The following is a 27452-nucleotide window of genomic DNA, read 5'->3' as shown; positions in this document are numbered from 1 at the left end:
ATAAAATTCTTTGAAAAAAAAAGAGTGTCATCTGAATGATTGAGATCTATCAGTGAAGTAGCTGGAGAACCATGCAACAGTATCAGAGGAGAAGTTGAAGTTATGCATTTTGTGCAGCAGTAGAGAGTATGTGACAGTGTCAAACTTTTGAGAGGTCCAAGAGTAGGCAAGAATTAAGTTTGTTTGTCCATAGCTATAGAGACAGTGTTAAGGAAGGATAATAGAGCTGTAGTGGTGCTATGTCACTGTTGAAGACCCTCTCAAAAGATTAATTAGTAAAGATGGCACCTGCATATCTTTAGTTAATGGTAGATGGCATATATTTTCTGAAAGATATTTTTTCAGTTAGTGGTATAGATCACGTTGCTAATGCATTTTCATTATTTTGTACCACCAGAATTTTTTGACAACCGTGGCTATCCTTTTGGAAGCTGGTGCGCTTGTAAATGCTCAGCAGATCAGTGGTGAAACAGCCTTGATGAAGGTAATATAGCTGTTTGTAATGATTACTATTGCTAACTCCATTTCATTTAGTTTGCTCGTAGTTGTACAGTACAGCAGTTGTTTTTAACTAGTTATCCTTATTATTTTTAATCAGAATAATATATCATTCTTGCAAGGCAAATGACTTTATCCTCACTAGAAGTGGTAATAGCTCATGTATTGAAGCAGATTGTGTTGCATTTATGTCGTATACAAATAAAATAATGGATGATTATTTAAAATGTTTAATTTTATTTCTCTTGTTTTCTGTATTTAGTTTTTCCTGTTAGCGTCATATCAGTGAAGTACAATTAAAATCCTTCAGTCTCAGGATTTCAATGTGTTTGTACCAAGATATAATTTTGAATTGACTTCATTTATTTTGCCTTTTTTGTATTATGCATACATAAAGTGTCATTTACAATGGAATTTATTTTTTATTCTTACTTTACATTACTTGAAGTAGTCCTCAGTAGTACTGTGTGCATATAAGTAAAGTTGCTTTGGTTTAAAGAGGCTAAAACTAGGAAGAGGAAAAATAAGTGTTAAACTGTTAATTCTGCTCAGTTTGTTTCCCAAAAAATCTGACATCAGAAATGTTCAAAAATGATCTTGGAAGGGGTCCTGAAGGAAAGATTAAGAATTCTGAAGAAGCATTTGGAGCAGGTTGTGTTCACCCAGGAATTGAAAAGGAACTGAAAGCAAAATTACTGGTTCATATTTTTGAAGGAAGTTAATGGCTTACTTCTTTTTATCGTCAAAAACACAACAGCCAGCCCATGTAGCAGTGTAATATCTTCATATATTTTTTATAGAAATGTTGCAATTATCCACATTAGCATACTGCAAAACCTTCCTCAGCTCTGAGTGTAATATGTGACATTAGCATTGTATTTTTCATGTACTGTAATAGTCTGTTTCAGTTAGGAAAATAACAGCCAGAAAGTTAGTGATGCAGATAGTGAGAGAGAGTTAAGAAGAAGAGAAGCAATAAAGCCTGAGCAGTAGCTTAAGAATATGGTATAGAAACAGAGATGGAGTTAGAAGAGCCTTAGGATCTTGTAGCCTGTGAGGGATTGAAATGTGACAGAAGAGGATGATGAGGCTAGTGTGGAAGAAGGCTTTATGCAGGAGCAGAGACATGTATTTTTGAGAGTATTTTTTTTAAAGAGTCTTTGAAATGGGTTAGGGTAGGCATAGACCTGGTAACTAGAGGTAGTGAATTCCAAAGTATAGAGACGGAGTATGAATGCAGAAAGTGACCCAGTTTTCTTGTGAGTTTTGAGGTAGCTAAGAGATTTTTGACTCCTGATCATAGGGATCGATTTGATGTGGAAGGTGTGACTAGATTGGCTAGTGCAGGGCAGGCAGTAGTCTTGAAAATAAGATTGTGCAAGGTGGATAGCTGAATAAAGGCAAGTTGGTTGGGGAGTTCAAGCCGGTTTAATTCTAGGAGTGGTTTACAGTGGTGTGTGTGATATTTAGAGTTTGTGGCAAACTTTGTTGTAGCACTGTTCCATCTTGCTTAGGGTAGAAGTTTGTAAGTTAAAATGGGGCACCATAAAGTAGGGAGGGAAGTAAAAATGTTTTTGCAAGGGTAATTTTGTTTGCTGCAGTAAAGAAATGTTTGTTTCTATACAAGAGTCCCAGTTTTTGAGGAGTTTTCTTTATATTTTGCTGTATATAGAGGTCAAATGAAAGTTTGTCAATAATACCTAGAAGTTTGGTTTCCTGCACTCTTTCTGACAGTGTTGTCAGATGCAAGGATGTTGAAATAATCAGTGAGAGAGGAGGTGTTCTTTTGATGAAAGAGTACTAGTGTTGTCTTTGGATTAAGAAAAAGTTGGGCATTTCTTAGCCAGGATTCGACTGCAGTAAAGGACTGTTGAGTTTTTGAAAGTAGTCCTGGTACTGATTGAGCAGTGCAGATTATGGTGGAGTCATCAATGTATTGAATGAGGGTCCCAGGGTGAGAGGCAGTTTGAAGGCTGTTTGTGAAAGTGTTGAGTAGCGGTCCTAGGATGGTGCCTTGAAGAGATACCAGTAGAGTTGTGGAGAAAGGGTGAGAGTTCATTGGACCATTTCCAATGTTCAGAAAAATACTCAGGAGTGGGGAAAGGGGAGAGAGTTAACTGTAAGTAAAACAAAATTTTTTCTTAACAGTATTACGTAAGTGGTGCATGATTTTCTATGCATGTTATAAAGTAATTTTTTTCAAGTTATTTTTACATGTAATGGGGATACTAATGTAAATAGGTGCTTCTGTTTATCCTTTTTGTTTTTCTCCCTTCTCTCTTTCTTGTTTAGCTTAAAGAAATGTAGGCACTGCAATGTAAAAAAAAAATAATAATAAAAAAATAAAAAAAAAGAGGAGGGCCTGGTTAAAAGAGCATGACAAAAAATAGTGTGCTTTTTTCATTCTTGCATAGGGGAATGACTAGGTTAGCTTTATTATAGTAACAAGTTTTGACAGAAACCAAGTAAATGAAGACGGATATGGAATATTAGCAGGTCTTTTTGTAGTAAACAGTTCTGTAGCTGGTTCTCATGTCACTAGCAGGCAATCTGATAAAGAGAAATGGCTTGGAGAAAAAGTTCTCTGAAAACATTCAGGTGTTTAATGGTAAGGCAAAAACCAAACGGCATTAATAGAATCACAGGCTCTACCATGCGTCTTGACATAGATAAGCTTTCTGTTTAGCTCAAGTCTGTGTATGGCTGTCAGTTTGGAACTTGTGTTCCTATTAAGGGATAAAACTTCAGTATTTCTAGATGTACATAGTTTTGTGTGTTATTAAGTTTGTAGGTTTTAGGAGGGTATTGGGGTTGTGCATGTATTTTTTGAGGGCTTTTAATAAAACAAAAAGTTCTGCAAGATGTGACATAGGCTGAAATAGAGATGACAAGATGAACTTGTATAAAAGATTAACCTGCCAAATAGTGCATGCATGTAACACAAAAGCTGGAACTAGACACTTAACAAAAAAAGCATCTGTTGTACATAAAAGGTGGGAATAATAATCCCTCAAGAATATGATTCTTTCTATAATGTCTTTAAACGTTAATGGTCTCACAGGTAAGTATAAAAAAAGAGAGAGTAGTGAACTAAATTAAAAATGTAGAGCGCAATGAGCTGTGCTACAGGAGATGCACTTTGAAACAACTGAGCATGTGAGTTTGATAAAGGTTTTCAGGGTGGTTATTCAACAGAGTACCTGGGGCAAAAGAATAGAGGAGTACTTACATTAATTGCAAGAGGAGCTCCTATAGTAATAGAAGAGGGAAAAAAGATAATAATGGTAGATTTGTAGTACTTAGGGGCTATTGGCAGTTGAGTAGGATTACACTGACATGTATTTATATTCCACTGAAAACTGCTATGATCGAGCTAAAGAAAATTCTGGGAGAAGTAATCGGCTTTCAGCAAGGAATATTACTTATAGGTGGGGACTGGAATTGGATTTGCAATAAGGAAGATGTGTCTGGGGGCCCAGAAGGGAAATATAACAAAGGAGGGTAGATTTTAAAGAAATTTATGAAAATATTTGGTATGGAAGATATGAATTTTAGTACTAGGAATTCAGAGTGAATTTACGTATTCCCCACGATGCAAAATGGGGCTGGGCTGTATAGAATTTACATTTCACAGGGAAAAGTACATTTAATTGAAGGTCTTGATTCACATCCAGTAACTATTTCACACCATGCGCCAATAATAACTGAAATAAAAACAAAGGTAATAAAATAAAAATGAGATACTGGCACTATCTGAAGTAGGAACTTCATTTGTCAGCAACCTTTGGGATACGGATCCGATCTCTGATCCGATCCGGCGATTTCTACCACAGCATAGATCCGAGCTCCTAGCTCCTCCCTTTACCCATAATCCCCTGCCAACCCTGACTGACCTCAGATCTAGTTTGCCGCGCTTCAAGCTACAAGCTGGATTTCGAGCTCCTGCTATTTGAATAACTTTTGTGAGAAAAACTTTACATTTTTTTCTTCCCTTTTCTTGTGTGAGTATGTACGACTGTTTACGTGTCCAATATTTGACTTATTTAACTATTTTATTTATTTTTCCTCCCTGCCCTCGCTGGTCGTAGTGTGTGTTTGTGGTGTGTGTAGGGGCCTAGTGAGTGTGTTTTCTGTATACTATGTCGGAGGCCCCTAAAGCCATCTTTTCAAAATGCACCGAGTGTGGCCATAAGCTTTCACCGGCGGATGGCCACACCTGGTGCGTTAGGTGCCTTGGGGTTGAACACCTCTCCTCGGGATGCTCGATTTGCGCAGCGTTCAACCCCAGGGCACTTAAGGACCGGAGGTTGAAGCTGATTCTGGCGGGCCTTTTGCCCCCGGATCCGGCTCCGGCCTCCGGTACTTCTGTGGCCACTACCCAGCCCTCGGTGGTAGCCACCCCTGTCTCCCTCCCTCCAGTCGGGACTCAACCTCCCGCTTCGGCTTCCTGAGGAGAGGGAGGCCGGGAAAGCCAAATAGAAGGAGAAGCACCATAAGCGGCAGGCCGAGGACTCCTCCTCGGCCCCACCCGCCAAATGGGCTTCTCCATCCAGAGCTTCTGGATCACCTCCTCCTCGGCTCCGGTCCCCTTGTTTCACACCGGGACCCGGGGAGGAGGAGGAGACCCGGTCCCCGTCGAGGTCATCGAGGCAACACTCTAGGTCTGCCTCGGTGGCCTCTTTGAGGTCCACCTTTAGCATGTCAGATGCAGACATGGACCGGATGATGAGGAGGTTCATCCAGGCCCAGCTGCAGATGGGAGTGCTCTTGCCTCCCCCCCCCCCTCCGGGGGGAAGCCCGACCCCATTTTTTGCTACAGTCGCTCCTTCTCCGACCTGCTTTCCGGGTTCGGAACATTCGGAGCTGAGCCGCATTGGATCAGGGGGTGGGTCGGAGACGATAGTACTGGTTACTTCGGCTCCGACTGGTCCCTTGAGCTTGTCGGATCAAACCTCTCGGAGCCGTGGGTTGAGCTTCGGATCCGAGGGATTCGGTGTGACTTCGGCTCCATCCCGGTCGGAGCACACGGGTCCTTCGGATCCGAGGGTCTTGGCCCCAGATCCGGTCCCCGCTTTGGATCCGAGTGGGAGTCAACTCTTGCATCCTATCGAGAGTGGCTCCCCCTCGGCTTTCGCAGTGGTGGAGAGGGCACTGTTAAGTGCATCCGGGCCTCCGGTCCTGGCTTCGGCTCCCCCCTGCACTCACTTTCAGCTGGTCCAGGCGCCCATCACCCGGCCTTCGGGACAGCCTGCTTCAGTGCCTTTGGGTGTTCCTTTGGAACCTGACATTGCTGGTGAGTCTTCCTCGGACAACCCCCTCGAGGCGGTCCCTCACAAAGCTAAGTGTAAGAGGAGACACGTGGACTCCCCCGAGTCCCTTACGGAAGATACGGACTTAGATGAAGGGGAAGGCTCCCCAAGGTCACCCCCCGGGGATGTCTCCTTTGGAGACATCATGGAAATGCACAGGATTAGGGGAGGGTGGTCTGCCCCCAAGGCTTCCTCCGATGAGTCCGTATTCCTAGAGGCGTTCGAAGCAGGGCCATCTACCTCTTGGGTGTCCCCTCCCCCCGACCCCCTGGTGGACCTTATTTCCACCAGGGCTTGGAAGAAGCCGGACACTGTAGAGCCAGTCCCCAAGCGCCCGGATAGAATCCTGAGTCCCCCTGCAGAAAGAACCCACTGGAGCAGAGGTCCCCCCGTGGATGCCATGTTGGTGGCGGCGGCCACTAAGAGGGAGTTGGCTCAGGAGAGCTCCGCGGTCCACCCACCGAGCAAGGAGTCTCGAGCGATGGACCACCTTGGGAAGCGGGTCTTTAGTTCAGCAACCTTCTCCATGAGGGCGCTGAACTATATGGCACACATCATCCGGATGCAGCGAGATCTAATAAAAGAATACGCTGCCTCCCCCCTAGAGTCCATGTCGGAAGGGGACAAGCAGCTGTACTCCTCCAGAATGTCCACTCTAGGTTCAATTTCCAACACCTCTATGCGGCTCTTGTCTCACGCCACGGAAGGAGCCGCTAGAGCTGGCGGAGCCGGCCTGGTAATGAGGCGCCAAGCCTGGCTCCGACATTGTGACTTCTCGGAACCCTTTAAGGCGTCATTCGCGAATGCCCCCTTTGGTTCTGCACTGTTTAGCAAAACCGTTCGCGATACTTTAGTCCAGAGCGAGAAAGACGGGAAGACGTTGTCTGCCGTCGGAGTCCACTTCTCTGCTCCCCAGAGGTCCTTTTACTAAGAAGCAAAAGGGTCAGAAGAAGATGTGGTTCGGGAAATCGCATCAGTCCCAGTCTGCTCCGGACAACCAGTCCTCTCGTGGCAGAGGAGGACAGGGAGGACGCCGCCCAAGAGGCAGAGGGGGGGTCCAAGAAATTTTGGGTCCAGAGAACCCTTCTCTGAGAGGCCAAAACAGAACCCCTGAGGGGTTGCCCGGCTGCTCCACTCTGGAGGCAGTCGAGTGTCTTCGGCGCCTAGCAATGTGGGAGTCCATAACAACAGATCGCTGGGTGCTTCGCATCATATCCGGAGGCTACCAAATTCCCTTTATTGTAACCCCCAAAACCAGAAGCCTCCCCGACGTACCACCCAATCAGAGGGAGGCGGCTGCTACAGAAATTCAGCAGCTTTTACAAAAAAGAGCCATCCGACCCGTCCCCCCAGATCAGTTCGGATCAGGGTTTTACTCCAGGTTTTTTCTGGTGCCAAAAAAGACGGGGGACTTGAGGTCCATCCTCGACCTCTGTCTCTTGAACCTGGCAGTACCCAAAGAAAAGTTCCGAATGGTCACGCTACAGTCTATTCTCCCCATTACGGGAGAATGACTGGATGTGCTCGATAGACCTCAAGGATGCGTACTACCACATTCTTGTGGACAGACGTTCCAGGAGGTTCCTCCGCTTCCGGCTGGGAGCCAGTCACTTTCAGTTCAGGGCCCTCCCCTTCGGTCTCACCTCAGCCCCCAGGGTGTTCACCAAAGTCTTGGCGGTTATAGCGACCCACCTGAGGCTTCAGGGAATTCAGGTCTTTCCGTATCTGGACGACTGGCTCCTCATCGCCCCAACAAGGCATCTTCTCTGTTCAGGCAGGGATTATTTCCTCAGTCTTGCTCCACGCCTAGTGCTGACTGTCAACATGGTCAAATCCTCTCTGGCTCCTACACAGGTAATAGATTTCATAGGGGCGAGATTGGATTCCAGACTAATGCTTGCCTTCCTGACTCCCGATCGGCTTCAGAACCTGAGGTTGCATGTTCAGGCCATTCTCCAACATCCTGCTCCGGCGGAATTGATCCTGAGGGCTCTAGGGTCCATGGCGGCAGCAATTCCTCTGCTGCCCCTAGCCCGTCTAAATATGAGGGTCCTGCAGTGGACCCTCCAGGTACAATGGTCCCTGTCTCGCAACCCCCTGTCCCATCCTATTCCCCTAAGCAGGGCTTGCAGAGGGTCGCTCATGTGGTGGCTCCAGTCCCCGAGTCTCCACACGGGATGACCATTCTCAATGCCTTCCCCCGTCGCCACAGTGACCACGGACGCCTGTTGCCTGGGGGGGGGGGGGCACAATTCAGGCAGAACGGTCCAAGGCACGTGGAACGACACAGAGACCTCCTTGCATATCAATGTCCTAGAGATGAGGGCGGTGCTTTTGATGTTGCAGGCACTTCACAGCCTTCTTCCGATTGGGACGATTGCAGTACAAACGGACAACATGTCAGTTGTCTGGTACATCAACAAACAGGGGGGAACCAGGTCTCATCCTCTTTGTCGCGAGGCCATGAGAGTGTGGGAATGGGCGATATCCACCAACCGCTTTCTCAATGCAACGCACATTCCGGGACGGTCCAACATCCTAGCAGACGGGCTCAGTCGTTCGATTCTGACCCCATACGAATGGTCTCTCAATCCTCTAGTAGCGAAACAAATATTTGCCCAATGGGGGCAACCCTGTTGCAATCTTTTTGCCTCTCCTTCAAATACCAAATGCAACAGTTACTTCGCTCTAATCCACCCTCAGGGGTGTCCCCGAGAGACTCTCTAGTACATGCTTGGCCTCCCGGTCTCCTTTACGCTTACCCTCCATTGCCCATGATGCTAAAACTCTTACAGAAAGCCAGTCGGCTGGGGAGAAAAATGATCCTCATTGCCCCATTTTGGCCTCGTCAAATGTGGTTCCCATACCTGTGGTCTCATTTGATTCATCCACCCTGGATTCTGGATCCCCTCCCGGATCTCATTACTCACCCTCTGGGTCTTCCGACCCCCAACCTGGTCAACCTCAAGCTGACTGCTTGGTTGCTCCAGTTCCACTCCTGATAAGGACTTCCGGAATCTCCTCACCAGTCAAAGCCATCCTAGTAGCAGCACATAAACCTTCCACCAGAAGGGTCTATCGAAGTAAGTGGAAACGTTTCTCCATTTGGGTGGAGCACCATCACTTAGATCCTTTCACGGTGCCTCTTACGTCGGTTTTGGATTTTCTAACTACCCTTTATCATCAAGGGGCTAGCTGCTCTCTACAGTCAAGGTACAACTAGCAGCGATTTCACATTATCATGTAGGGCATGAATCGGGCCCAATAATTATTTCCAAGCTTTGTAAAGCTTTCCTCAAGGGTACCTTCCTTCTCAGACCTCCGGTCAGGGAGGTAGTACCCCCATGGGATTTAGCTTTGGTTCTACAGGCCTTGACAAGCCCCCCTTTTGAGCCGGCGGCTACGGTTGATCTTAAATACCTCTCTTGGAAGGCCTGCCTTCTTGGTGGCCATTACTTCAGCTAAAAGGGTCTCTGAGCTTCAGGCTCTATGTGTTAAACCGCCGTACTTAGCCTTCCATCAGGATAGAGTTTACCTCAGGATCAATCCGTCCTTTCTGCCTAAGGTGTCTTCGGAAGCTAATATTAATCAATCTATTAATCTTCTCGTGTTCTTTCCCAATTACCAGAACAAAGGAGAGTACAAACTGCATTCCTTGGATGTGCACAGACAATTACGCTTTCATATTCATCGAACTGCTGGTCATAGGCAATCTAACCAGTTGTTTGTCTCCTTTGCCAAAACAAATTTAGGCAAGTCAATTTCTAAAGTTACCCTGTCACGGTGGATAGCTAGTTGTATCCTCTTGGCATATCAGAGTTCGGGAAGGCCTGCACCTCAGGGAGTCCGAGCTCATTCTACTAGGGCCGTCGCTACTTTGGCGGCTTTTAAATCTAGGGTTCCCTTAGATGATATTTGTTCCGCAGCCACTTGGGCCTCATCTCATACCTTTATCAGCCATTACAAACTGGATGTTGTCTCCAGAGGTAGGGCGTCCTTTGGCTCTGCAGTGCTCCGGAATATTCTTCCATAAAGGCCACCCAGGATTCAGGTAGCTGGGGACTCTGTCCCAAAGGTTGCTGACAAATGAAGTTCCTACTTCAGATTAAGAAGTTATGTACTCACCATAACGTTCCATCTGAGTAGGTATCTTCATTTGTCTGCAACCATCCCCCCCTCCTTCCCCCTGACCTATAGGATTCTGTTTAGGATCTATCTTAGATAAGCCCCTTCCGGGGCACAGTAACAATGGTTATATTGGGCAAACTTGATCTGAGGACAGTCAGGGTTGGCAGGGGATTATGGGTAAAGGGAGGAGCTAGGAGCTCGGATCTATGCTGTGGTAGAAGTTGCCGGCTCGGATCCGAGAACGGATCCGTATCCCAAAGGTTGCAGACAAATGAAGATACCTACTCAGATGGAACGTTATGGTGAGTACATAACTTCTTACTCTCAGACCCAGCTGTTGAAAAGAAACAAATTTAAGTAATGGGTAGTGGAAATTATTCAGGAGCTATTAAAGATGATAAAAACTTCTGAAAATATAGCTAAGGAATTGGATACAATTAAAATGGAATTTAAAAATAGGGTGGAAATGAAAGAATTGGAAAAGTGATACCAAACTTGATAAGGATCAGTGTGGTTTTGTGGAGGGGAGGTAAACATTTGACAACATAAAACAGTGGTAATCCAGAGGGAAGCAGAGTGCAAGAAAATATTGCTGCTGATGGTCGGTCATGATGCAGAGAAAGCATTTGACAGAGTAAGCTGGGATTTTATGAGCAGAGCAATGGAACCATTTCCCGATCGTTATCCGGTTAATTAGGAGGATACATGAAGGATCAGAGGCAAAAAGTGGATGGGGTCCTCTCTGATAATCTCTGCTTGAACAGAGGAACCAGGCAGGGATGTCTTCTCTCTCCTTTGTTATGTGCATTATATTTAGAACCTTTGGCAAAGAAAATAAGGGACTCTGAAATTCAAGGATGTAATTGGTATGGTAGAACAGAAAAGTTTGGATGTATTTGCATATGACATTATTTTGTACCGTACAAAATTATAGAGACATTACAGTGTTGTGGAACACATTGAGACAGTTTCGGACCTTTTTGGGATACAAAATTAATGAAGCAAAAACAAAAGCAATAGCAGTAAGTTATGTACCCACATGCAAACTGGTTCATCAATATTCATATTTATGTGGGCATGATAAAAATAAAGTATTTAAGAGTGTGGATTAAAAATGATACTGGTGTGGCAACTAAGGATGTTCTTCATGTTTCACTGTTGCACTCATCACATTTGGGTTATCTGCCTGCAGGTAGCCCTCAGCCGGCCTGAATACAAGAGTCTTCAGATTTCTGCGACAGCATCTGCGCCAGATGCTGTCGCTTCTTCCTTAACGTCAGGTGCCATTACCCCAGTCTTTTTTGCCGTGCAGTGCCCGAAGCAGAAGCATTTCGCAAGTGCCGGTCGGCTGACTCCTGAAATTTTCGTTTTCGAGTTTCAGACCCGAAGCCTTGAAAAAGGATAAGTATCCCATTGGGGATCATTTTTCTTTCGCTAGCTGATGTCAGTAAAAGTTAACAATCATCTTACCTGTGGAAAGCAAATACCTCATAGAGATTTTCATTCTTACTGCATCCCCTGTTTAGGCCCAGACCACGATGTCCCTCGCTGTTGGTTTTGTGCCTTGTTCAACGCCCGAACTATTCATCGTCAGGCTATTTTTGCAGCCAATTACTTTCATACTCGATCTGTGTACTCCAAAATGGCTTTGTTAAGCCATCCGACTACTGATCTTCCGAAAAAACGTAAGGATAAAGACAGAGACTGCATAGGTCCAAAACTGACGACGCTTCCGTTAAGCTAGTCACCAGTCCACCGGCACTCAGTGAGGTGTTTTCTCATGCCCTGATACCCGCTACTTCAAATTCGCAGGCCTCTACTGAGACCCATTCGGAGTACGGTATGCCATGAGATGCTTCTTCAACTATGGAACCTGCGAATGGCTTTACTTTGGATGGGACCGGAGCCCCTGTGCAGGCACCGGCTTCTGAGGGTGTTTTCAGGCCTAAAGACATTCATATTAAACCAACGCCATCGTTTTCATCCAGGCCAAAAACCCGCACTACGCCGAGAAAACCGATCAAACCGCAGGCTCAGGCCCATTTGCCTCAAAAACAAATGCTTAGAATGGCCGAAGACCTTATTACCTTAATTAGGGGAAAGCCAGCCTTCCCCCTCTAAGAGACCTAGAACTGATTTTCCTTCTGATTCTTATGATCGGGTATCTGATATTTCTGCTCCTTCTGATTACCAGGATTTGCCCTTATCGACTTATGAGGATTCTGATGCAGAGGATTTTATTCCCTCTGCTTCCCCTCCAGAAGATTTTTCTTTTGGTGAAACCTTGCATACTCTTAGGGAGCATTTCTGCTGGGAAAGCCAGGATTACTCTGAGTCCAAAAAGAGACTTGGGGAATTCTTACTCCTACCTCAACACAGGCCTTTAGCTATCCCTCCTGTTCTGGACATTGTAGATGATGCTTTCTTGGAATCCAGCCTTACCCCAAACACTTTACCTCCAGCTCTCAGAAAACCTGACAGGTACTACAGAAAGTACCTGAGTCTCACAAGTTCCTCTTCAAGAATCCTTCTGCAGATCCAGAGACCATTTCCCAAGGACCAAAAGGCATTAAGGCTACTGCTGCCAAAAGTCCTACCCCTTCTGATAGAGATTCTAGAGCCTTGGACAGATGGGGTAAGAAGGTATACACTTCTGCTACTTTAGGCGTTAGGGCTTTAAATTGCCAGTTTCGTATGTTAAAGTATCTGCAGCATATTATGGGACTACTTAGACAGAAAATTATGTTGATTCCTGGCTGTGCTGAACACAAAGAATTGCAAGATTTAATGCATTCTGCAGAACAAGTTGGTAAACATACTTTGCAATGTGGTTTTGACACTTTAGAAGCATCTTGCAGGGCTGCTGTCACTGGGTCTGTACTTAGAAGGCATGCTTGGCTTAAGGAACAAAATTTGCCAGATCATGTAAAGCTAAATTACTAGATGCTCCCTTAAACCAAGACCACCTTTTTGGCAACAAAGCGGAAGTCCTCAAAAGGATGGAGGAAAAAGCTAAATCCATGCAAACTGTTAAAGATTTCCTACAGGTACAGCCTCCCAGATTCAGTAGGCATGGCCTTCAAAGAACTGGTCCTTTCCAGTCCCTTCCAAGGCCTTCTCAGTCCAAACCCAGGAACAGCAGACCACCTAGGCTACAGTCTCAGACTACACACAGAACTAAGAAGTGGGGGGCTTCCACTTCCAAAGCCGGGAGTAGTAAGCCACCCCCCTACAGAAAAGTGTCACAATGACTTAACCTTAAACCTTTCAAGCCCTGCTCAACTACCTGCTCCCTTAGGAGGAAAGATCGCCCTGCATGCAAAAAACTGGGAACTTATTACCCAGGACAAATGGGTTTTGAACATAGTTTCCCAAGGATACAGATTCCACTTCCACATACTACCAACCCCAAATTGTTGGCCAGACCTACCCCAAATCAATGGGCGGAGGCCCAACAGCAGGTTCTCTCTCTTCTCAGTATCAAGGCTATTCAACCTGTCCCAGCAGAACAAAGGGGACAAGGTTTTTATTCAAGACTTTTTCTGGCACCCAGAAAAGACAACTCTTGGTGTCCTATCCTGGACTTCTCTGTTCACAACACCTTTTTGGTGGTTCCAAAATTTAAAATGCTAACTCTTCAACAGCTTCTTCCTATGCTAGCCAAGGATGCCTGACTGGCAACCCTAGACTTAAAGGAAGCTTACCTGCACATCCCAATAAGAGGATCCTGCAGACGATACCTACGTTTCAGGGCGGGCTCCATGCACTTTCAGTTCTCTGCACTACCCTTTGGCTTATCTACTGTGCTCAGGGTATTCACAGTGTGTCTAGCTCCAGCCATTGCATTTTGCAGGCAGAGAAATATTCAAATTTACCCATACCTGGACGATTGTATCATTCAGGCAGAAAGCCAGGACGTGCTATTTCAACACCTGGCATTCGTAAAGAAACTTCTAACCTCACTGGGGTACACCATCAATGAAAAGAAATCTCACCTAGTACCCTGCCAACAGGTTGTATTCCTGGAAACAAGTTTGAACACAACTTCCCAGATGGCATTCCTCACTCCGGAGAAACGAGTTTATTTGACAACCTACTTCAAACTATTGGCCACAAAACCCCAGCTATTTGCAAGGAAAATACTGCAAGTTCTGGGGTTCATGGCCTCTTGCATTCTACTAATTCCATGTGCAAGACTGCATATGAGGAAACTCCAATGGTACCTAAAAAGCCTATGGTGTCAACATTCTCAGGACCTGGAAACATTGATTTCTATCATTCCTTGTATAAAGACAGAGTTCCTCTGGTGGGCAGAGGCCTGCTACCACAACAAGGGACTCCCTTTCACTCTACTTTCTGCTGCCTAAACCCTAACAGACGCATCAGACTCTGCATAGGGGGCTCACATAGTGCAGTGCATTCAGGGCAAATGGAACCCAAGACAGATGCACTTGCATATCAATCAAAAAGAAATGTTAGCTGTACAGAATGCTCTGACAGCCTTCAAAGACCGTATTCTTCCAGGGCAACTGTTGGTAAAGACAGACAACACCACAGTTATGTGGTACATAATCAAGCAGGGGGAACCCACTCATACCCTCTCTGCAGACAAGCCATGGCTCTGTGGGACACAGCCATGAGCTACCAAGTACACCTACAAGCACAATTCCTTCCAGGCAAACTAAATTCACTGGAAGACGACTTAAGCAGAATACTCATGGACCCACACGAATGGAAACTAGAACCCAAAATATTCAACCTCTTGAGGAACAAATGGGGGACTCCAGAGGTAGACCTGCTTGCCTCCCCTCAGAACTACCAATTGAACAAATTCTGCACAAGAACTCACCACAGTCAAGCTTGGAAAGTGGATGCCCTGTCCTTTACCCGGGAAAGCCTCTAGGTTTATGTCTTTCCCCCTCCGCCTCTCGTCTCAAAGGTTCTACTAAAGATCAAACAGGACAAGCCAAGGACAATACTGATTGCACCGGACTGGCCACGCCAGCACTGGTACCCCATCTTGCACAGTATGACACTGCTTCAACCATGGCACCTGCCTTAGACCCCTTCCCTGCTGTCCCAGCAGGCGGGCCAAATTCTGCACCCTCAGCTTCAAACCCTGAACCTTGCAGCCTGGCTCATTCCTTGAGCTGTTCTCTAGTATCCCTAAGTAAGCAGGTACTGGATGTCATTCTGGAGGCAAGGAGGCCTAGTACTAGGATATCCTATGCTGAAAAGTGGAAAAGATGGTGTTCCTGGAGCCTGGCTCAGTGCATGGGCACAACGGTGCCCAGCTTACTCATATTCTACAGTACTTAACAGAATTGCTCCAGAAGGGCCTATCCTTCTCATCAGTTGAAATTCATGCCTCTGCCATTTCAGCACATTATAATACTGAGCCACCCCCTCTTCACTCACCCCTTGCTAAAGCAATTCCTTAGAGGGGCCAAAAATTTAAGGACCCCCCCCCCCCCCAGGAGAGCTCCCACACCAGCCTGGGACTTTAACTTTGTATTGGAAAAGCTCACTCTTCCCCCCTTTGAGCCAGCTGCTACAGAGGAGTTGAAATTCCTTTCTTGGAAAACAGCCTTCCTTCTAGCCATCACTTCAGCAAGAAGAGCGTCTGAATTACAGGCCCTCATGGCAGTGGGAACCCTTCATTATCTTCCATGTGGACAGGGTTTCCCTCAGGACTAATCCTTCCTTTATGCCCAAGGTGGTGTCTACTGTGCCCCTAAATCAGTCTATTCATTTGCCTACTTTTTTCCCTAATCCACAAAACAAAGGGGAATGAATACTTCACTCTCTGGATATGCACAGACAACTTAGATTCTATTTGGACAGGACTAAGCCTATCAGAAAATCTGAACAGCTGCTAGATTACTTTACTGCAGGGGCAGAGGGGAAGGCCGTTTCAGTGCAAACCATTTCCAAATAGATAGCCCTTTGCATTCATTTCTGCTACAAGCACCATGGAAAACCTACCCCACAGGAGGATAAGAACACATTCCACCAGGGATGCATCTACCTCATTTCTCAGACGAGTCCCTACCAGGGACATCCTAGAAGCTGCTACCTGGAGCTCTGTACATACCTTCACCAAGCACTACCACTTGCCTATCTTCTCTAGATCCAGAGCTGGATTTGCCACTGCAGTCTTGCAGAGCTTAATAGCTGGCCCTAATGCTCTTTAACTTCCCCCTCCCTTCCTTAACTTTGGGAATCAATCCGAATGTGATGACTGCAACATTAAAACACGAAGAACATAGTACAGTTGTGTACACTTACTATAAATGTAGATGTTCGATTGTATTCACTGTTGCAGTCCTGGTTACCTTCCCTCCAGCCCCCTGACTTCTCTTGGCTCTACCTTTCCTTCTTGTTGGTATATTTATTTTTTTCTTGCGTATTTGCTTTTTGATGGGGGGTTTACCATACCATGTATTTGCTTCCTATTGTGAGGGCACCTGACATCTGGAGCAAGAAAAACTGATGTAATGGTGTCGGCTGCATGTTTTATACCCCTGATGACCTGACGTCAAGGAAAAAGCGACAGCATCTGACGCAGAAATCCAAAGACTCTGGTATTCAGGCTGGCTGAGGGCTACCTGCAGGCAGATAACCCAAATGTTATGACTGCAACAGTGAATACACTCGAACATCTACATGTATGGTAAGTGTACAAAACTGTACTGTATGTAGGAAGACACTAAACAAAAGATAATACAAAAAATGAGAAAATTGAATATCTTTTTATATGGATATTTATATGATACAAGCAATTAAAATGTTTCAGTCCCTTTAGCCTTATAACACTAGTCAGGCATACATATTTTTTATCAGCCAGAGGAGAATTTGTGGATAGCAATTAATAAATAGCTGAAGGATTTTATCTGTGAAGGGAAGATGGCAAGTGTCAAATAGGGTAAGTGTATTCTTCCAATAGAACAGGGTGGATTGGGATTACCCTATTTGAAGGGGTATTTCAGTGCAACACAGTTAAGACTCCCATATAAAGCACAAGCAGAAAACTATAATTCAATGTGAAAAGAGATGATGAAACGAGGGGAAGCTCAAGTTCATAGGTTCATAGGTTCATACTAGGCTATCTGCCCTAGGGCATTTATAAGCCTAGCCAGAGTGTGTTTGGCTTTCGCCACCCATTTTAAATTAATTTTGCTATGCCCTTTTTCGAGGTTAGTATACTGTGCCTCTGTCTAACAGTGACACAGAAGTGATACCCGGGGTAAACCTACGATCTCCTGTCCACTCATCAAGATTCCTCTTGAAGAGAGTCAATGAGGGACTTTGCCTAACCTGGACTGGGATTTTATTCCAGAGTGAAAGGAGCCTCTGGGTTATGGATCTGTCCCTCCAGCATGTCCTATTTATTTCAGTGCTGAGGTTTAAGTCTCTCGAGCGCGTAGCTCGATGGGATTTGGATTTTCTGAGGTGCAGCATGTCCATTAATTCCGAGTTGGACATGGCTTTATACGTCAGGCACAGATTGTTTCTGAGCAGGCGGTATGCCACTGAGTAGAGCTGGAGTTTCTTTAACCGGGCAGCATATGGCATCTGTTTGAGCCCTTTGATCCTCTTGGTGAGGTACTTTTGGGGTCTTTCCAGTTGCTGCAGGTGTCTGTTAAGTTACATCCCAAAAGGGGCATTGTACTCAATTATGGGCCTGATGAGGGATGAGTAAAGAGGCACGATGACCTCCCCTGATCTAGATGTGAATCCCTTCATGATTAGGTGGGCTATATAAAATGTTTTTCTAACCACTTTGCCCACGTGGTTGTCAAATGAGAGATTGCTATCAACTTGAGTCCCCAGGTCCCTAATTACTTCTTCTGTACTTAATGGATTACCACCTGTGTGGTAATTTTTGGGCACTTTGTTTTTGCCAAAGGGGATGACTATACACTTCTTGGCGTTTAGCTTGAGGCCATGACTCTGGCACCAGTTGTCTGTTTCTATGAGGCACTTTTGGAGGATGCTTGTGTCGGCTGGAGAATTGATTATGGCGCCCAGTTTGCAGTCATCTGCGAACTTGGTCAGCCACAGTCCTTCCATGTTGGCCTGTACCTCCGAGAAATATGTACCGAACAAGAGAAGGTCACAGGACTGAGCCTTGTGGGACGCCACTTGTAACTGGTTTGGAGACTGACATGGCTCCAGCAATTCTAACCATGTGGGTTCTGTCCTTGAGCCAGTTTGCAACCCATCTAGTGACATAGGGGTTTATATTTAAGCTGGTGAGCTTATCTATAATGTCCAAGTGGGGTATTGTATCGAAGGCTTTTGCGAGGTCCAGGTAGGCTGTGTGGACCACCTTCCCCTCGTCAATGGCCTTGGTGACTGTTTCAAAGAAATCGACCAGGTTTAAGAGGCAGGATCTACCCTTAACAAAGCCGAACTGGGTAGGATCCATTGTCTGTAGGTCCCCAATATCTTTATTTATGAGGTCCTTGATGATCCTTTCCATAGCTTTGCAGACCAAGCTAGTCAGGCTGATAGTTTCCAGGATCCGTTGAGCACCACCTTTGTGGAGAGGGACCACTGTTGCTGTACGGCACTCTTTGGGTACATATCCTGTAGTAAGGCTGAGATTGAACAGTAGTTTTATGTTTGGGTTTAGCTCTTCTTGGAGTTAATGTAGGACGCAGCCCGGGACACCGTCTGGTCCCATTGATGCTGTATTTTTTGCTTTGGAGAGGGCGGCTCTTACCTGAGTGTCTGAGATGTCAGGGGGGCAGCACTCTGCTGGGATAGATATTTGCCCTTTTGGTGGGGAGTGGGGGGAGAAGTTTGTGCTGAACCTGTCAGCTAGGATGTTGGCAATGTCTGTGGGTTTGGTGTATTTTTTGTCATTTTGGACTAATTCTGAGCATATCTGGGAATTCCCACCCAGGTTCCTAACATAACTAAAGAAAGCCTTGTGATTATCCTTAGTGTCCTGTGCAATTTTTCTCTCGAAGCTGGCCTTAGACGATTTTATGAGTGCCCGTAGTTTTTTGCTAATACTGATCAGAGATGCCTTCCCTTTTTGGGATTTTGCTCTATCATGTAGTAGCTTCCTCCTTCTATTGTATAGTTTGTTTATGGCTGGGGTCCACCAGACAGGACGTCTGCCTTTGGAGGATTGGGTCTTGGTTTTATTTGGGATTGCATGATCCATGCATTCCAGATGGTGTTCATAGAATGCGTTTATAAAGGATTCTGCGGTCTGGGCCATATTTTCCACAGGCCCGGGGGCTTTGAAGTATTCCACCTTGGTTTTGAGGAGTGTGAAATTTGCTTTAGAGAAGTTTTTCACTGTGGTTTTCTGGGCAGGGGGTGGGGACGGGATGTGAATATCCAGTGAGATTAGTTTATGGTCTGATCTTACCAGTGAGGGATACACTTCTGGTCTGGAGCATAGAGTCCCCATGTTGGTGATGATCAGGTCCAGTATGTTTTCCCCTCTTGTGGGAGTGGTAACAAGTTGTTCCATAGCATTTGAGTTTATAAATTCTAGGAACCTTTGGACTAGGGTGTTGGAGCTAGACTAATGCTCCCAGTCTATGTTTGGGTAGTTGAAGTCGCCCAATATAATGGTGTTTGGAGAGACCTTCATATTTTCCAGTGTTCTCAGGAAGGCCGAGTGGGGTTTGGGAGGGTGGTCTGTAGCAGGCTATAAACTGGAAGGCAGTTTTACCCACTGTTAGTTGCACGTGGATAGTCTCTGATGCTTCGTGCTGTGCCACCAACCTGGAGGTGTGGGTATCTTTGACGAATATTGATATTCCCCCTCCTTTTGTGGTTCGGTCCAAGTTTTGGGGCCGAAAAGCATGGTATGAGGTATAACCTGGTAGTGCTGGGGTGCTCTCGGGAGCCTTGAACCAGGTTTCTGTTACTGCACAGATATCAATGTTCTCCATGCTAATGAGAGTTTCGAGTGCGTGCATCTTGAGGTTTAGACTTCTGGCGTTGAGTCGCATTACTCTGTTTCTTATCCCTTGTGATACCTATGGAGGTGGGTTTGTCTTTTGAGCCTTGCCTAAAAAAGGCACTATGGGGGTAGCAAGAGCCTTTGCCAATATCCGAAAGCCCAGGGGTGACAGGTGCAAGCCGTCCCTAGCAAAGCATTGTGGCTTGTTGAGCATGTCATCCCAGGCTGACAGGCATTGGATCCCCTTTGAATGACACCAATACTTAAGCCAATTGTTGAAATTGATCATCTTGTCTTCATATTGTGGCATCATTCTTGGTGAGGGTAAGATGCTACTCAAGATCAGGGTCATACCGGTCTGGGCTACATGCTCAGAGAGCTCCTCTATGTCTCTCTTCATGTAGTCCAGGGAGGTACGTCTCAGGTCATTCACACCAGCATGGACAATGACCGAGTCATATTTGTACTTGCCTTGGAGTGACCTGAGTGCTTGTGTTATGTGGTGGATCCTAGCGCCCAACAGGCAGCTCACTGTGACCTTCTCCTTGTTCAGCCTGGTGAGCGGGATGTCAGTGTGCCTGACGATAGTCCCCTATTACAAGTGTATCAGGTGTGTTGTTTAGCCTTAAGGGCTGTGACTATTCAGCACACTGGCTTTGTGAGCTATGTGTTGCACGTGTTTTGTTTTGGGGTAGCGGTTGCTTGGGTGTCTGCTTTGGAGTTCTCTGCTGCTTAGGCAGATTTTTATTTAGAGCCTCCGAGTATGTTTTTGTGTGTTTATGTGTTTGGTTTGCTGTCGTAGTAGGTGTATGTGAGACTGGAATTGTAGTGAGTGTGGTTTCCTTCTCCTCCTGACTGGTTATGCCAGTACTGAGTTGAGAGAGCTTAGCCTCCAATTTGGCTATATGGTTGCATCTCTCACATGTGTTGGAATTTGTTGGGAGGAGGAGAGGGTTGTCTGTGTACATGAGGCAGTTGTAACATTGCCTCAAGATTCCCAGATTCACCAGCTGGACCGGAGAGGAGATTGACAACTGACCTTTGGACATGCTAGAATAGTATTGGGAATTCCTTTATAATTGAAAAAAGGGCCAATGGGGAACAAGGTACTCAAGGGGAGTTTGTGAGGGTGTAGTGCTTTTAATTTTTTAGTGCTGACTTATATAATTGCTTTAGTGAGCAAGTGACAGATAACTTAAATGCAATGTGTTACAGGTAACTTAAATGCAAAAATGACAAACAGTAACTTTCTTTCAAGTGAAACAAGGAAATAAGTACAGTAAGCAATGCAGATATCACTAGGGATCCACAGCAGTGCTGAAAAGCCGCGTTTTAGGTGGAATTGGCGTTTCAGGGAACTAACAAGCAAACAAGCATGCAAACAAAGCTAGATTCAGCAGGCCTGGATCTAGTCTATGCTACAGCAAACAAGGTGTACCAATTTCAGTAAGAAACAGTTCAAATATGCAGGCACTATAAGCAGGCACTCTAAGTAACCGGTAGAGAGTGGGATTTTGGATGCAGACCTTTAAGGAGAACAATAACCATACAGACTGTTATATTCATAAAGTTGCAGAAGGTCATCTAAGAGCTAAGCCAACACTGGAATGGAGGAAGGAGATTCTGCCGATAGGGATGACTGCAATTAGGGACACCGACAATAGGCAAGAAGGGGCGAGAATGTATTGGCGAAAACTGGCAAAGGAACCAAGGTACTGGAAGCAAATAACTAGAGAGGGAAATGTAATACAATGGGGAGATGCCAAGAACTTATTTAGACTGCAAGATAAAGATTGCCTTCCATATCAAGGATTGATATTGGAGTATAAGCAAAGAGAAAGAAATAAGGGGGTCCTAAATGAAAGACTAGCACTGGTAGAGTTTTTAGTAGAATCTAGAGCAGAAGTTGCCATTAAGAAAGGAATAAATCAGTAGAGCAAATAAAATATTGCACATTAACTCTAAGAATCTATCAGAGGAGGTTAGGAAGGACTGGGATGAAAGATTAGATAAGCAATTCACAAAGAAACAATGGGGGAAATATATATATATGTCTCCCAAATTGTATGTGTCTTTTGGCTTTTCCCGGTTAGGGGTCGCCACAGTGGAACTCCGGTCCGCTAATGATTGGCAGTTGATTTTTACGTGCCGGGTTGACAGCCCTGCCGCACAACCTTCAAAGAAGGTATGCCCATTCACGCATGTCTCCATGCAGAAGACGCCCTAGCTGAGAATCGAACCGGATTTTTATATATATATATATATATATATATATATATTCTAGAAGATTTTGGATCTTTCCTGGAAGTGCTTATATAGATAGTTTTATACCCTAAGCAGACTTAAAAGACTTTTTCCTTGAGTAGACGGCAGATGTTGGAGGTTTGATGGGGCAGAAAGAGGTAACTGGCAACACATTTGAAGTGTAATGAGTTGGTAGATTTTTTAGATTCCCTGCAGACTGCTCTGTCGGACATGCTTGGTATGCAAGTTGGAGTGACTAGGGAATGATTTTTTGAGCTATGATCCAAACTCGGAATTGCCTAGATATAATAAGGCCTTGCTGAGTCTAATTATGATGGCTGCCAAAAAAGCAATTACTAGAAAATGGAAATTAAAATCCAAATCACCTTTATTAGAATTCATGAAGATAGTAACCGAGTTAAAACAACTGGAACTGATTTATTTAGAAAAGGGTAGGAGCAAATTACCTAGAAAAAAAATGGGAACCATGGGATCATTACATGCAGAGGAGGAAAAGAGTTTAAAAGAAGGCAGGATTTGAATGAGGTTTGTAATGGTTGGCCAACAATGATTGGCTATGTTAAAAGTGATGTGTAATGTTTGCAGTTACAGTTGTGTCACACGGTTTGGAATGTATAATGTTTGCAATTGAGATTGTGTCGCTGTGATTTATTATCATTTTTATAAAGTAACATGGCTATGTCATACATGATAATTGCAAAAAAAAAGAGGGACACAGTAATGAGGATTTGTGTTTCATCTGTTAGATGACTTTCCAAATGCAAGATGAGACTGGAATCTCTTGTGCTCCATTATTTGTTCTGCAGCGCATGAAACTTCTGTTGGGAAGATTGAGGTTCATCTCCCTACCACTGGACTAATCAAAGTCCATTTAATCAAACACTGCAGACTGCAGAAGCAACCCCTGTTACCAAACAACTGTAACTGGCTTCAGGATCTCCAAATGTTGGGTTAAGTTACAGTAATTTGAGTGGGTTGCCTGTTTTGTCTCGAGATATCAACCAGACTTACTTTGAATATAGCAGTGAGGGTTCAACCACTTATGAACCAGGAGGTGGTTCTGGATCATACTCCATTCTTTTACTGGCCTGAGTGCATTTTTTTTTTTTTTTTTTTTTTTTTTGGTGGAAGGTAGGAGTTCTTTCGCTGGCATGTTACCTGTAGAAAATGTCATTAGCTGAAGCAGTCTGTGTTTATGCTGTTGAATAATGATGTGCCATTGGGTCTGAGTGCCCAATGCAGTCTGTCGGGATCTTTTTGGTAAGTAGTCTACAATTGTTTTCATCCCCTCTTCCTTTCAAGTTTGGCTTTTTTTTTTTCTTTTTTTTTTTTGTGTAACACGAGTTTCCTTCCTTGTTCAAACCATGTATGACCCACGTTTTGTGACTAACCCCAGAACTCAGCAGTTTATCCTGACTCTGCACAATTTAGATCTCAGTCCTGACTTCTGCATGTCCTCCCTGTGGTCGCGTGGGTTTCCTTTGAGTGCTCCGGTTTCCTCCCACATCCCAAAGACATACAGTAGGTGGATTGGACACTCTAAATTTGTCCTAGGTGTGAGTGTGTGCATGTATATTCCTTCTGTGGAAGGTTGGGCGCCAGACTGGGAACTCGACACTGTAAAACTCCACTGCCAATCATGAGCAAACAGGTGATCCGCTGTGGCGACCCCTAACCGGGAAAAAGCCGAAAGAAGGTGTTTAAGCTGTAAAGTCTTGGGTATGTTTGTGCAACCAGTGAATAATAAGCAGAGAACATCACTGCCATGTTCGCTACTGCCTCACAAAATTGTTTGAAATGAAGCACTGCTATAAATACCAGTGACTCTGTCGTTTAGTACAGATAATACCCACAGGTATTGGAGAGTAAAAAAACTCTTCCTAGTTGTAGAGGAGTAGCAGTGATTGAAATTTCTCATCACTGGAAATGGTGGGAGGATCCCAAATACAGCCCAGGGTTTTTGCCTGAAGACAGTCAGAAAACCAAGTAGATAGAGATGTGCATTTAATTGTACCATCTATGAAGCTAGGTCTGTTTCTAGTGATTCTCAAAATATTTGGTTCTCACTTTTTGTTTCCAGATAAATTCTTGTTTCTACAGATGTTTTATCTTCACTAAAAGACTTTGACAAAGAAGGGCAAGGTAAAACCTCTGTTTTATCTTCTAGAGAGTGGGGCTCCTAATACTACAGCTTTTTTCACTGATGATGGTATATAAACCTTTTGTTAAACAAGAAAGCCCCTGTAAAATTAGGAGACAGATTGAATGTTATACTATAAAAAAAAATTAAAAAAATCTTGTTTTGATACTTAGTTTGATGGATCTGATGAAGCTTTCTCCACCCAGCCAATTTATTTTTTATTCCTTAATTTAGCTTAATGATGGTTCTGTAAGAAATAAGGAGATCTTAAGCAAAAGACCAGCACTGGTAGTTTAGTAGAATCTTGAACAGAAGCTGCTGTTAAAAAAAGAATAATTAATACAGCATACAAAATATTGCATGCTAGCTATAAGAATCAGTCAGAGTCAGTTTTGGGGTCTGTATTATTTGTGAAATCTACGGGCCAGATAGTTTGTATTATTTATTACACTCGGGAGTTAGTGGTTATATGCTTCTGCCTTTATTATGCTATATAGTTTAAAAGGTGTCCATATGGTATCTTCATTTGTGGAATGTTTATGACGGCATATGTACAGTGACTAATAATTTATGGACAAACTGTGTTTGCACCTGTGAGGTCATATGATCGACGGACGAAGAAGCGAAGGCTGACGTCTGGATGTTTTTGGTGCACATATATGTTTAGTTACTTGGAGCCTCACATCCACGAAGATTAAGGGAATTACAGTTTTGTAATGATGGACATTGCTTCAAGCATTTTATTTCGTTCTAAATGTATGCAGGTCTGTTTTGTTTAACATAATATTTTTGTAACCAGTAATGGTCTACTACAATAGTACAGACTCACTGATTTTTGCTAAATGATTATATGGTCATTTATGGTCCTGTTGGGTTATATGTGGGGGCTTTTTCGCATGAGAACATATTTCAAGATAGTTGATGTTATAGGCATACAAATTTGTTCTAATTACCCTATGGACAGCATTTTTTGGAATTAATGCATATCAAACCATATAAGAGGGGTGTGTTGAAATACATTCCTTTATATAGACATCTATGTAGTTGTGGCTATTTGTAAATTTTCAAGCCTGCTGGTTCATGATATTCAAACTGTTATTAATAAGTGATATGAGATATTTATGTTTGACTTATTTATGGTCATTTAATGTTTATTTAGATATATATATATATATATATATATATATATATATATATATATATATATATAAATATATATATATATTGAACTTATACACACTGAAGATATTATGCACACTGAAGATGATGTCACTTCTTTTTCTCTCTCCTCTGCTATTTACACTGACATACCTCACATATTATCACACTCCCCTGCAATCCTCCCCTTACCCTCCCCTAGGAATCTGCATCCCTCCCAAGTTCTGTCCAGCTCCTACCTTACTCTTCTATGCCCACACTCAGTACACTCTACCACACTACTTATTTTTCAAAACAAAATTACTTCCCTCACCAAAACAAATCCCAAAGTTAAAATCCAAATTTCTGTATCCTCTCCCCCAACCTAACTTTTTTCTCACTATCCTGACATCACTACTCCTTTCAGGTGATATACACCCCAACCCTGGTCCTAATAACCGACTCTCATCTTCCAACTCCACCACTCCATCTGCTATCACTACTACGTCCTCCTCCTACACCTCTATCACTCCCTCTCTTACTACTACCTCCCCATCTATTTTTTACTTCCTCACACATAACCGAAAGACTAAATTTCCTCTCCATTAACATTCAGAGCATCTCCAACAAAGTCTCTGAATTCCACGCACACATACAACACTATAACCCCCACATCTTAAATCTCTCTGAAACTTGGCTAAAACCCTGCATCCACAACTCAGAGATTGGCCCCCCTGTGGTTTCAACATCTACAGACTGGATAGATCTTTCAAAAGGGGAGGTGGTGTCGCTATTCTCTATTTTGACACACTCAGTATCTTACCTCTCACCATTACCACTCCCTCTTTCCGCCCTGCAGAGCTACTTATAATAACCTGCCATCTCAACACCTACCAAAAACTAGCCATAGCCTCAGTGTGTATCCCACCAGGGAGTAACATTACCATCCCTGAAGACATCTTATCTTGATATTTTCATCACATCCCCTTTGAAACTGTCATTCCTGGGGATGTAAATATAGACTGGAACTCATTTAATTCTACTACACCTGATCAGTCTCAATCTACATGGTTTTACTCAATTTGTCTCCTCTCCTACCCACCTTGGCAAAAACCACTCCAATTCTATCCTTGACTGGATTCTCATAAATTCTCCAAATTGGTACCACCAGCCAGATATGCTACCCGATTCCATCAGTGACCACATGGCTATCTATATTACTAGATACTCACCCAACCTACATTGGAGCAGTTAGTGATTACACAACCTGTCATAATTATGCTTACAAATATACAGCTCTGTCTTACCTTTCTGTTTTTGTTGGTCATTCATCACTTATCTAACACATGCAGTGTGCAAATTCTATGTCATTGGCCTTAACATGTGAGAAGATGTTAACTGGGAATAAAATGATATGGAGTTGCCAACAAATGAAGTCCAGGTTGGCTGGCACAAACATGTATCTAATGTTCTTTTGGGGGTAGCACAGCTGAGTTACAGTAATGGCAGGAATAAGGGTACACTCCTCTTTTGGGACGGGGGAGCAAAGTTATGACACAAAGAAGTCTGAAATTTGCAACTGCAGTGTGTATCATCACTTTCTAACTTCTGCCTTTCATGATTTAAACTAAGAAAATTCAATAGCACCTCCTTCGACAAAATCCTCTCCAAAATTAATTGGTCTTGCCTATACTCTCTACCTTTAAACGACGCAGTCAGCTACTTCAACCAGACATTCTTAAACATACTCAACTCTCTTGCCCCACATCAGGAAAATAAAAGTCAAAGCTAAACATGCCCCTTGGCTATCCAAAGAAACCTTCCACCTTATGCATAAAAGAGATGCCACTTGGAAACAATATCAGAAAAGCAAATCTCCTGCCCTCCTATAATCGTACAGGGAACTTAGAAACCTTACAAAAAAAAATTCAACCAGGACAAAAGAAACTTTCACTTCTCTGACCAATCTCTGCATACTTCTAATCCCCAGAAGTTCTGGACAACCATAAAAACTCTTCTCAAACCTAGCTCACCCACAACTCCC

At 44.0% G+C, this 27452-nt stretch overlaps 1 protein-coding gene across 1 annotated transcript in view; it reads left to right on the top strand.

Moving 5' to 3' along the window:
• The window catches only part of MPHOSPH8 (M-phase phosphoprotein 8), a gene marked incomplete at its 3' end in the record, with an annotated part of 1147086 nt that overhangs the window by 583194 nt on the left and 536440 nt on the right, over positions 1–27452 (top strand). The window contains 1 exon segment of the mRNA XM_044072830.1: positions 398–484. Coding sequence (XP_043928765.1) covers positions 398–484 — 87 coding nt within the window.

This window comes from Protopterus annectens, chromosome 5.part1 (genome assembly GCF_019279795.1).
Source record: "Protopterus annectens isolate FY-2018-M chromosome 5.part1, PAN1.0, whole genome shotgun sequence".
Lineage (NCBI taxonomy): Eukaryota > Metazoa > Chordata > Ceratodontiformes > Protopteridae > Protopterus > Protopterus annectens.
This window is presented reverse-complemented; position numbering and strand designations above follow the sequence as displayed.